The sequence below is a fragment of the Vulpes vulpes genome, chromosome 14 (genome assembly GCF_048418805.1).
Source record: "Vulpes vulpes isolate BD-2025 chromosome 14, VulVul3, whole genome shotgun sequence".
Lineage (NCBI taxonomy): Eukaryota > Metazoa > Chordata > Mammalia > Carnivora > Canidae > Vulpes > Vulpes vulpes.
In genome coordinates this window covers 81,837,215-81,849,781 of record NC_132793.1, presented here as the reverse complement: position 1 = coordinate 81,849,781, position 12,567 = coordinate 81,837,215, and the positions used below count along the sequence as shown (strand labels likewise).

General features: G+C 42.5%; 1 protein-coding gene and 1 non-coding gene across 8 annotated transcripts in view; both read left to right on the top strand.

The window, feature by feature from the left end:
* Window positions 1-950: 950 nt before the first annotated feature.
* Window positions 951-1,054, top strand: LOC112907114 (U6 spliceosomal RNA). The gene has a single exon (XR_003232699.1). It is a non-coding gene; the product is annotated as a U6 spliceosomal RNA (small nuclear RNA).
* Window positions 1,055-3,848: 2,794 nt separating this feature from the next.
* Window positions 3,849-12,567, top strand: part of GABRA5 (gamma-aminobutyric acid type A receptor subunit alpha5) — an 83,002-nt gene continuing 74,283 nt past the window's right edge. Inside the window, exons 1-3 of one of the 7 annotated variants that reach the window (XM_025982261.2) lie at window positions 3,849-4,503; window positions 5,977-6,036; window positions 6,422-6,581. In XM_025982261.2, coding sequence (XP_025838046.1) covers window positions 6,496-6,581 — 86 coding nt within the window. In that variant the 5' untranslated portion in view covers window positions 3,849-4,503; window positions 5,977-6,036; window positions 6,422-6,495. Of the gene's footprint in view, window positions 4,504-4,611; window positions 4,740-5,826; window positions 6,037-6,421; window positions 6,582-12,567 lie in introns of those variants that run through there. The other 6 variants (XM_072737026.1, XM_072737029.1, XM_072737027.1 and 3 more) reach the window with 6 other exon arrangements.

Sequence of the window (12,567 nt, the reverse complement as noted above, 5' to 3'; positions counted from 1 at the left end):
GGAGAATAATTATATGATTCCACTGATATGAGGTACCTGAAACAGTCAAATCCTGTAGTCACAGAAAGTAGAGCAATAGTTACCAAGAGCTGAGAATCAGGGAATGGGAGGAGAATTATTTAATAGAGTTTCAGCTGGGGAGGATGAAAAAGTTCTGGAGATGGCGAGTGATAATTGTTGCACAACAAACTGAGTGAACTTAATGCCACACAATTGTACAGTTAAACACGGTTAAATGTAAATTTTACATCATGCACATTTTACCACAATTAAAAAAAGATAATTGATTGTTAATGTAAGAGACAATTGAGTAACAACCCATGTAGAAGTAACGTACATGACAACAGCAAATAGAACAAAAACAATTAGAAATATATGCTAAGATTCATATACCATACATGAAATGATATAATGTTACTTAAAGGTAGACTATGTAATACTTTAAAAGTATCTATTTTAAATTCTAGAACAAGTAGTAAAATCAAAATAAAATGAATATAACTAACAAGCCTAATACACAGAAAAATAAAATCAGAATAAAAAATTGTAAATCTTTTTAAAAACCTCAATTGCTTCAATTTGTCAGGTAATGTAAGTGAGGGGGACAGGCTAAGTGTAAGAAAGAAAAAATAGACTACATTGCTCTAAGGAGCCCATGCCTAATATAAATGGAGTGGGGTACGGTGAGAGGATGGGAATGTATGCCTATTATTCCTAAATCTGCTTTCAATTTTTTCTCTTTTAAGAAACCTGAAGGATTTACTTACTCATTCTTTTGTTTATTTATTTATTTATGAGAAGCCTGGCTTTTAATTGTTGTCTCTAATTTATCTCAAATTTATTTTAAAAATAAATTCATCTTAAAACAGAGCTGGCTAATTAAAACATGGTTATAGTCTATATGTATCCTTTAGATAATTACTATGAGAAATCTAATTTAAGTCAAGTGACTGCTTGATTCGGCAGCACATATATTAAAATTGGAATGATACAGAGATTTGCATGGCCCCTATGCAACCATGACACACAAATTTGTGAAGTGTTCCATATTTAAGAATGAATGAATGAATACATAAAATAAATAAAGTGAAAATAAAAGAAATAAATAATGAATTAGAAATATAGAGTGTGTTTTCTCTGAATGGAGCATTTATTACATAGTGCACCCTGTACCTTCTACCCTTGTTCCTATTCTTTCGTTTTTATTATTTTATTTTATTTTATTTTATTTTATTTTATTTTATTTTATTTTATTTTATTTTATTATTTATTCATTAGAGAGAGAGATAGCTAAAGACAGCAGGAGTGGGAGGTGGAGAGAAGGAGAAGCAGACTGCCCACTGAGCAGGGATCCTCGATAGAGCACTAGATCCCAGGACCCCGGATCATGACCTGAGCTGAAGGCAGATGCTTAACTGACCTAGTCACCCAGGTGCCTCTCTATTGCTTTTTATGATATTGCCTGCCCAAATACTTTTTCAGAGATCAAATTAATTGTCATATTTCTCTATGAATTTTCTTTCTTCTAGTCAGACTTGACCTTTCTGTTTTCTTAACATTCAAGACTCTCTTGTTTCTGTTTGAGCAAAGCACTTAAAAATCTGCCTTGAATACCTGAGAATCAATCAGTTTATTGTTCATTAATGAAATAACTCAAGCATTTATTAAATTCCCTCCATGGGCTGACACCGTGATGTTCTTACCTGCTTTTAGCCTGGATTTGCCTCTTCCCAACACTCTTTCTCTACAGTTGTCAGCGTGAGTCTCTTCTAGAATCATGGCCCTCTCCTGACCAACAAAACTATTCAGTAGCTCCTTCTTGTTTGCAGGAGGAAATTAACTTCTTCTCCACTTTCCTGTCTTCTTGTACCTGGCCCCTGTATATCTGCCCCCATCTTACCTCTTGCTTTCTTTGCCCTAATTCTTCATAAATACAAAATTACACACAGTCCCACAAAATTACCTTATTCTATACAAGTGGGCTCTTGATTTAGGACATCCTCCACTCAACTTATCAAGCTCTGCTTCCTCATGGTGACACTGGTTTTCATGTTTTAGCCATGTCTACTACACCTACCTGCATAAACAGAGCCTCCATTCTCGGTCTCTGCTTTGGGTGGCATAGAGTGGGTGTTATTGGGGGCAAGTGCTCCACCCATTGCCCAGCTTCCCCAAGTTCAGCTATTTTAGACTCTTGCACTGGAAACTAAATTCTTATGGAGACTGGTTAACCCTAAGGTTATATGGAACTGGGGTGCCCTCTACTGCTTTCCAGAACTGTAACTATTTTGCTTTATGTCATTCAATAAAAGGGAAAAATGCTAATGGAACAAATGGGAATTCAGCTGATAGGCCATTATTTCTCAGGGAAACATTGAATTCTATATCAAAACAAAAATTACTAAAATGATAATAAATATTCTTCTAAATATGAGTTTCTATGGAATTTTGTTATGTCATTATTTCACTATCCCCTCAGGTCCATTTGACCTAAGACTCTCTTATATGTTCATAAAAATTAAGAAAAGAGACTAGGTCATCATTTTATCACATGGAGGAGGTAAGTATCTAAGCCACATGCTTCAGTACTATTTTAAAGATTAGATTTTATTTAAGATAATTTCCATACGTTCAATAATATGCATTGTAATTAAACCGATAGAAGACTTACCCAAAACATGAATATTTTAAAATTAATTCATCAAAAGAACAGAAATTCACTTATAGTGGATATTTCATTATTTGTCAATGATACTTTGGTAAGGTATTATTGAGAAGAATTAATGTCCATAACTCTCACTAATCCAAAAGTAATCTCTGGCTTATCTGCATTGTATTTTGTTGCAAATATTTCTGAATGATCTTGTTTCATAATATGGAAAACTTTAAATTCACTAGTTATTTGAACTCTTTCATTTGCCTTATGCTGTTTAATCCTGAGAGAAAAGTAGCTGCAACTGGTATATCTAGAATTCTAGCTAGAATTCTAACACCTAAAAGATGAAGATTATATTTAGTTGATTTTGATTGTTTTTAATTTAATGATTTTGACTGTCAGCAGACTTATCTCAGGGACGGGTCTTTTGAAAAATTAGAAAATGATGAAATGTATGTGTTCAAGTTAACCAGTTTAGAATCAGAAAATGAGCATTTTATCTAATTTATATTTCATGCAGGACCACTAGAATCAGAATTATTGAATACTGTGGCTAAATGTATATTCAGAGTAACACCTCCTGTATATTTGCAAAATTCATACATTTTTAATGTCCTGTTCAGAAATATATTGACAATCAGTCATTTTTGGAGAATCTCAAAATTTTTGAAATGTGCAAAAGTACCAGCAGGTAGCTTGGGTTTGGAATGCATGACATGAGTTGAACTGAAGAATAAAGTAACTTCACACCCTGAAAGAGTGTGAGCAGAGTTAGAAATTTGCCTTTTCTCACAATTATCCTGTTGAAAGTGACTATTCACAATGCAGTGTCACAAAAGATGTGGAACAATAGTATAAGTCTCACCATTTTCTGGGTGGTTTAACTTTAAATCTTGAACATTTTCTCCCGGATGTTTTTATAGTCAAGAGGCATCCCACTCCCGAGGAAAGAAGATGCTGCAATCTTCAAATTAAGGAATGTACCTTCTTTTACATCTGTCTTATTTGTGCCGCCTGAAAGGGACCCTATTTTCTTTCAGTTGTCATTCGTGCCATCTCTCTGGCTATGTACCACTGAGACAGACATAACCCAGAACCCTAGGACTGAAGCCCATGTGCATGGGTACCAGTGGCAGTGCAGGATGTCCTGGTCCCCAGAGCGCCCCAGGGGGGAGCTTCCGCAGCTCCCAGCGCTGTTCCAGGTCTTCAGACCCACTGTCCCATGATCCCTGGTTATTGACAGATGGCTTCTTGTCAAGAAATAACTAAATAACTTCAGGAAGAAAAAAAAATATATATGTGTGTGTGTGTGTGTGTGTGTGTGTGTGTGTGTGTGTTTTGCGATTAGGTAAGGGTTTAATTCTAATCCCAGTTTTGCTCTGGGATTTGCACCCACCCACCCCCCACCCGTAGCTATGAATTGCAGATAAAAAAAAAGAAGCCTCATTAGGGAGTTTCTTCCTAAAGAGCACAGGAGATGAGGACATAGAGGTGTGTGTTGAGGCCTGAGGAGGGACAGCAGGTTAGGGAGGCGCTTAGGCTTGGAGCCAAGGAAAAACCTCGGAGAACCGGCCTCTGGCTGCCGCTGTGCGGACACCATCGGCCCCCTCTGCTGTGCGGAGGGAACCCGCGGTGGTTCCGGGAGGCCCGGAACCTGCTCCCCAGGGCCGCGGGGAAACTTCAGGTACCGCCCATCCCACCGCAGGCCGGGCCGCGGGCCCTGAGCCCGCCCCCTCCGCCGAGCCGGCCCGAGGGCGCATTCGATGAGAGTCTGGCGGCCTCTGCCGGAGCGCCTCTGCAGAGGACGGTCCCTCCAGCCCGGAGACGACATGTGGCGCTCGGGAGAGGTGAGGGCGAGCGCGCCAGAGCCCGGGGCGCGGGTCCGCAGGCGCGGCGCGAGGGCCTGGGGCGCGCGGGGCGTGGGGCGCTGTGGGCCGTGGCGCGCGGGGCGCGCGGGGCGGCTCGGCCGCGGAGAACCGGGCGGTGACGCGCCCCGGCCTTGCGCGCCTGCCAGCTGTGCGGGAGCGGGGGCAGGCGGGGAGGAGGAGGCACCCCGCCGACGGCTCGCCGCCCCGGCTGCCGGGTAGGGAGATGCGTGGAAGGGAGAGAAGGAGGGCGGCCTCGGCCCGGCGAGCACCTCCCCTCGGGGCTCGGGAGCGGCGAGCCGCACGGCCCGGGAGGGGAGGCGGGGAGCCGGCGGGGCTCCGGGGCGGCCGCGAGCGCAAACTTTCCCCGGGGCACGGCCGGCGACTGCGGGGCACGGCAGGGGCGGCCTGGGCGGCACAGCCGGGCGGGCGGCGGGGACGCCGGGGCTCCCCGGGGGGGGGGGGGCTGCGGGTGCGGGCACCCTGCCGCCGGCCCCGGAGCCGGGGGGGGCGAACTCGCCCACCCGCAGGCCCCCCAGCCTGGGGCTCGGAGGCGCTGCCGGCGGGGTGGGCGCGGACCCCGTGGCGGGGGGGCGGGGGCGGGGGTGCGGGGCGCTCCAGGCCGGTGTCTCCCGGCCGCCGCGGCAGCGCGCTCCCCGCGGAGGAGGCTCGGACCCGGGGCTGGAGCGGGGAATGTGCCTGAGGCCAGAAGCGAGAGGGGAAGGGTCCGCGAGCGGGAGGCGCGGGCACGCGGCTGCGGACCGGGCGGGTGCGGGCGGCAGGCGGGCCAGGCTGCGGCTCCGCAGTGCCGCCCCCGCGCCCACCTGCGCGCGCGAGCCGGAGCGGGGCTGGGGGCGGAAGGGGTGGAGCCCCTGGTGGGGCGGTGGGGGTCCCGGCTCAGGGCGGGGGCGCGGGCGCGGGCGCGGGCGCGGGCGGCGCCGCCCCGGCTTCCCGCATGCGGCGCTGGGTGCCCGCCGCCCGGAGGGCCCGGGTCAGGCGACAAGCCCCGGGTCGCGAGCAGGCGACCACCGCACGGCACCCTGCCCTTCTTGGCAGGAGGGCTTAGTTCCTGGGGTGGAAGTACCTGTTGTATGTGCCCGATTCCGGAGTTCCCTGGGGTCTCCTTGGGAAAATGTACCCGTGAACACGCGGGGGTTCGTCTATCGCGTGCACCTATTTGCGTTATGCGCATATTGAGAAATATGTGCCTTCGCTAGGGTTAGTTGCAGAGCCCAGGGACTGTGCCTGCCTGGACTTCAGATGCGTTAATTAGGTCCCAGCACAGAGCTCAGAGACTTCCCCAAATGCAATGATTATTAAGTTATTTATTGATGGGGGCAGAATGCTGAGAAAGTGGCAACCTTTTCTTATAAGCAGTTCTTATACTATCGTGATCCTGTAGATTTGTTTCTTAAATGTGCCTTTTTTCCCCTCTTTCCACATACTTTCTCTCAGCACCTTGCAGAACAAGGAGTAGCTTGCTGGCTTTGAACCCGTGGCAAATATTTCAGAAAGGTAAAATGATTCCACTTGTGGATTTGACAGATGCAAAATACAGTTAATCGGATAACTTCAAACATTTATTCTAATAAGAAGACTATTGGGTCATTTGATAATATGCTGAAAAGTAAAACAAAGTATTTGAGACGCGGAAAAAACCGAATTAGAATGAGTCTGCACTCTGAGTAAAAGTGGAAATTAAGCCCTATTGTAACCCCTTTTCATGCCACAACTTACTGCCCTGTGGACATAGATAACAACCCAATGTGGAGCTGTGCTGAGAAGGATGGCCAGATCGTTTCTTTGTAAATTGTGTGTGCTTGCAGTTATGATTTGATTTCAAGAACTATGACACAAGAACATTTATATTATGTGCTTTCCCCCTTTGTGTACCTTTCAGCTTCAAGATCAAGTTGGAGAAAGGAACAGTTATTCTTACAAATTCATCCGCTTCAGCTATTATTCTCATTGGGAATGGACAATGGAATGTTTTCTAGTTTTATCATGATAAAAAACCTCCTTCTCTTTTGTATTTCCATGAACTTAGCCAGTCACTTTGGGTGAGTTACCGTCTATGCTTTTATCTTATAGGTTTGGTGCACAAGTGCCTTTAAGAAACTTTGCTGACTAGTACATCAGCAAACCCTCCCTTGCTGTCTTTGCAGTCCCCTGCCCTTCAGTTTGTTAAAAATAAATAGAGTGCTTGCCCTGCCCCATGCTCTTGTTTTGAGCAGGGCTGTCCCACCTATGGGATCTCTCAAATGAGTCAGAGGAAAGAGGCAGATTATGTTTTCAGAAATGGAAGCAGAGGTGGTTTCAGAATCATTTTTCTCCTACTCAGGTTAAAACAAGATTCCTAAGTTCACATACATAAAGGACACTTACTACTTGTTAGACAAAATAGTGTTCAATGTTTTGGTTGCCCTATGTGGTTCCATTATGCAAAGGAATACCCTTAAAAGCTATACCCACACTGCATGGCATTGACAAGGACCTGTAGTGGTCCTGTCCTGAGCCAAAGGCCTTGAACACTGACCACCCGAATGCAGGCGCAGATATTAGGAAATACACATGTCTGAAGATCTACAAGACACACTGGGGCATCAGGCATTATTGATTCCTTTAAGCTCTTTCATCTTGACCTTTAGGATAAGTGTATTGATTCCAGGTGAATGTTCTTATAGGGGCTGATGTTCCTCCTCTCCTCCGCCCCCAAATTGTTCTGGTTAATCAAAAGGAGTATAACTTGAAGTCGACGGAGTATAATTATGAAATTAAATTTTATGATAAAAGTTGCCAAGCACTTGTTCTATAAAAATCAGTTCCAAAAGTTCCATGATGTACTCTGTACTCCTATAAATTATGGAGGGATCTTGAGCACATGGTGGCTGTCTTACCACCCAGAGAGAAACCCCTTCTCTCTGGCCAGTAGGGAGGACCCCCGCAGGTGCATGACATTCTCTGTCCTGTGGACATTTTCTGCTCTTCTGACATTTCCTGGTCTCTACAGAGGAGAGAGACTGTGACCATCCTCAAGTGCCAAGGCTGGTAAATGCTCACACTGGGACTGTAATCGAGGTCAGCCAGGGGCATGCCCATCCCTCTGCATTGTGAGGAGGGCAGCACATGCATGCTGACATGCACCGGACGTGCCTGTGCTACAGCCTTTTCAGCCATAGTATTCCCTTGGGAACAGAGCATTTATCGTTATTCTTGCCTTGCTGCTCATCTTGAGTTGATACCTCCCATATCCTCCCTTCAGTTTCCTTATCTGTTCAATGAAAATTTTTCCTTTCCAAAGTCTCTCATAGCTGTTAAATCCTATAAACAATGATGGTTCTGATGTTCCCCTGATTGGAAACATTGAAGTCATACCCAGTATTCACATTTCCAAGTTAATGCATTAGATAGTTAGTATGTTTACTGACATACTTCATATATTTAGCAATAGTTCAGAGGATTGGAAATATTTTCTTTTTAAGCTTTTGGTCATATATATTATCGTGAATTTACATTCCGTAGGCATGAAGTTTCTACAAACTCCCTGGTGGCTGCAAGTCTGAAATACGAAGTAATGTGCATGTGGAGGTTAGCCATTAGGTGCAGCTGTATTTATATCTTATTTAATTTGGTGGCTTTCTGAGGTCAACTTCAAAAAAGATCATTGTTAGTTTCTAGAAGCTACACAGAACAAGTGGTATAAAACCCTTCAACCTCCCTAGAGAATTAGCCATTGGAGAAGTTTTGAATTTTAGATATATGCTCAATAATCCATCCTAAAACAATGCCTACTAACTCCAAAAAATATGTGAAACACAGAATATCACATAAAAAAAAAGGAAATGTCCTTAATTCCACCACACAGAAACAATCGTCTTTTATATTCTGGTATCTTCTTCCACTTACCTCTATGTATATTTTTATATAGTTGGGATCATATTGCACCTTCAGTTTTGTACTGTGCTTTTTTTCATGCCTTTTTGTTATTACAGGCTCTTTAGAATATATAATTTTAAAATGGATGAATATTATTACAGTGCATGAATGCTTGCTTCATCATCTGCTACCTCTCTAATTTGGGATATTTACATCCTTTGTGATTATGCTGTTACAAATTTTCCTATGTGAACATATTTGGCTTAAAACTGTTTTTAAGTATTTGAGGTCATTTCTATTAGAAGATATTCCTGTAAGTGGAATTTTACATCAAGTTCCAAACCTTGTGTGTCCAGTTGCATTCAGTGAAATAGGGTCTCTAGCAAAGTGGAAAGGTGGGTTTCAAAAAGCCTGGCCAGCCGCAAAACCATTTTAACATTGGGGAGCACAAGTTTCTATTGATTTTCCTTCTTATACAATGCTCCTCTCACTTGCTTATTACTTGAAATGTACTTAAGAATGACTTCGTTAAAATGCAAAGAAATTTTCATAACACTAATTTGACTTAAAATCTTGACAAAATAATAACTATCACAATATGGAGCACTCATTACTATGTTACACCTGTTTTAGGTAAATCCTATGAGGAACCTTGTGAGCTAAGTAAGCACCATTAGCCCAATCTTACAATCACGGAAGGTGAGAGGGAGGGAGAGCTAACCCAGCCAATAACTGCTAGGATTTCTTTTTTTTTTCTTTTTTTAAGATTTTATTTATTTATTCATGAAAGACAGAGAGAGGCAGAGACATAGGCAGAGAGAGAAGCAGGCTCCATGCAGGGAGCCCAATGTGGGACCTGATCCCAGACTCCAGGATCATGCCCTGGGCCCGAAGGCAGATGCTCAACCGCTGAGCCATCCAGGTGTCCCACTGCTAGGATTTTTACTTAGCACCCCCAGTGATTTAGCCCCGGTGGCCTTGGCTATACAGAGCTTGTTGGGCAGGTCTGAGTCAAACCAATCTATGGAGGAAGGGAATATAATTCTGGAAAGCATTCTCTGGGTTGGGGTAGAGCGAGTTTTCTGTTCTGAGAATGGGCTGTGGGGTGGGGGGGAAGAGTGATGGTAAGCTCTGTTTTTTCCCCTAAAAAAAGAGTTTGTGTGATTTTTGTTCCAAAGAAAGATGAAAGGGGAAGCATGCAAGGCCCTAAATTTGAATATTTCAGGATAAGAGAAATACTCCTGCAAATATATAAAAGAAACCAGACAACTGGTAAAGAGGGTAACAGAAGACCAGTCAGGGAGCAAAAGGAAAGAGGCAAATGTGAGCTTTTGTGCATATACTCAGTCTTTGTGATAAGTGTGTGGTTTTGGCAATCAGAGAATTTATAAATGTGATAAATACGATATGTGTAGTGATTATATACTTAATGTGAAGTCGCTTTGAAAATATACGAGTATTGTTTCTTTAGCTTCTCTCAATTTGATCAGCCACCAGCAACTCATTTTCAATAGTTTTTGTAATTCTTTTATTAGTTTTAAGTTATATAACAGAGCATGAGTCAAACATATAATGGAACAGAGGCCTTATTTGACTGTCAGCCTTATGCTATGTCACATTCATGATGTGGTATTATTTGAGGCATAATTATTTTAACAATACCAGTAATCAGAAGTACATGGTGTAGAAAAGTTAGTGCAACAGTATTTGAATCAATGTAATGTCAAAATACATAATATTAAATTTAAACTGGAATTAATTTATTGTCATTTGAAAAATCACACTTTATCGGACTTGATTGACCAATAATAACTTTTAAGGTAAATTTGAGGACTATCAATTTAAGAATAAGATAAAATCCGTTTCCATTCATTTATTAGTATTAAATATATTTTAGGGGCTTATCTATTGGAAAGAAAAACTGCATTAGAATTTTATTACATGGGAGCTATAATTCAAATATACTTTAGAAAACAATGTTTTATAATTAACAATTAAAACCAGGTTCTTGTAGAAATAACTTATGAACGGAGACAGATAAAGAATAACTTTACCTAAGGTTATTCTTTATCTGTCTATATGAGTATGATTAACCTGGACCTTTGGTTTTGTGAAGAGAGCTTTTTCATACACATTCTCAAGGACAGTTCTTTTCTTTGAACTAGAGCAGAAAGTATGTTCTCTCTGAATCATTCAAGTACTCACAATGTCTTTTTAAATGGCAAGTTCTCTCTTGTGAATCCCCAGATGGCAAGTTCTTCCTGCATTATAGCTGCAGCTTCATGAGGCCCAGGACAAATTATATATTTTATTCAAATTTTATAATTGTAACAATTATAAAATTGTGGAGAACATCTAAGTGGAGGCTACAGGATTGGCCAGAGATCAAATAGGTAGTTCTTGCATATAGCAAAAATTTTAGGTGTCTAGAACCTTGCTACACAGTAATGCCCAACCTTTTTTTTAAGGTACCGAAAGAAAATACTTCCATATTACATGCTTTAGAGAGGAAACTTTTAGCATGTTTGTCGTGCCAACAGGCAGTGAGCTAAGCACAGCTTAGAAGGACAGTCGGCCAGTGCTGACCCAGCTGACCTGGTCAGGCGATCAGCTCCAAGATGAGTCAATGACTTGTTTCAAGGGGAGAAGGAGAATGCGGGCTTTTGGATTTTTACAAAAGTGCAATTCCATAACATGCATATTTTAATTGGCGTGAAATTTTAGAGGAAAATATTAGAACCGAAAGTAAGAGGAAATCTTATCATAGAACTCTGTTGGTAGTAACGGTAATTATCAGTGTTTATATGGGTATATCTCCTTCATTTCTAGAAGGCAGTTTCAAAACCTGTACTATTTAATTTTCTACTACAAAAGCCTCCTTTTATGGATGCAAAAGGTTCAGGCTGAAGGGCATAGGGAAATGTGTCTAAGTTTCATGGGAAAGTGGCAGAACCAGCATTAGGCCCTGGGCCAGTGCTTTCCATTGTAGGACCTTCTCCAGAATGTCCTGATATGTAAGGTGCAGTCAAAAGGGAAAGAATGGGGGTGGAAAGCTATATGCTGAAAACAAAAGAATGTCCTAATCCAGAACTCAAATAACACCGTTCTAAAGATAGTGTGTCTACCACTGCTCGAATAAAATCAAACACAAAATATGTCTTATGAAATAAAATATTATAGAGAAGCAATCATATGAGAAAAAGAAAGATATGCTAGGAAACAGGCTTTAGCAGTTCATTGAAAACTCTATTTTATTTGTATTTGTTTAATAATTCATTTCAAAATCAAAAAAGCAAACCTAACAATAAATTAAATCTAGGATCAGATTATTTTCAATTATAACAAACAAAAAAATTTGTCCATCACTCTACAATCAAATTGGTTCCTGTGTTAGGACCCCTATCAAATGTATAGGGATAACGCTGGGTACCGTTCTGACGGAGAGTAGTCAGGCTGCTCTGATCTCTGTTGCTGCACACTTGTGTGACTGCAGAAGAATTTTTAAACCTGCCTACAACTCAGTTTCCTAATCTCAAAGTGGAGTTAATAATGGATCCCATGTTACAGGGCTGATGTGAAGGATACATTGCTGAATGTATGCTAAATGCTGAAACAAGACCAGGTAGGAGATGGTGCTAAGTGCAGGCTAGCTATCTTTTTGGATAGTTCTGACCAGGAGGCACCCAAGATTTACTAGACCTACAAGGCAAGCATGGTGCTGGGCCCGGGCCGGAGCACGGCAAAATCGATAATGTTAATCATGTCTGCATTGTCTCCCTGGCCACGTAAAGTAGCACATGGACAGTCACAGACTGGGATTAGGGGGTGAGCATCACAAGAGGACATTGCCTTGCTGCTGTATCAGTGTGTATTTCCTATGTGCTGGGTACTGTTCTTCATGCTGAGATCCTGCGGTGGGCAGAGTAGAGCCTGCCTTTAAGGAAGGTGCATTCTTGTGTACAATGAACAAATACATGTCAGTTGGATCACAATTACTATGAGGAATCCTTCAGAGTAAGAGAAAGTGAATGTGCTGGAGTCCGATGCCTTAGCAAACATCTGAGGGAAGTAAGGACATGAGCATAATGTGTGGAGAAAGTTTAAAGATGAGAGGAGCAGCGAATGCACTGGCATGCTTGGCATGGTAGGGACCACAAGACCAGTGTAAGG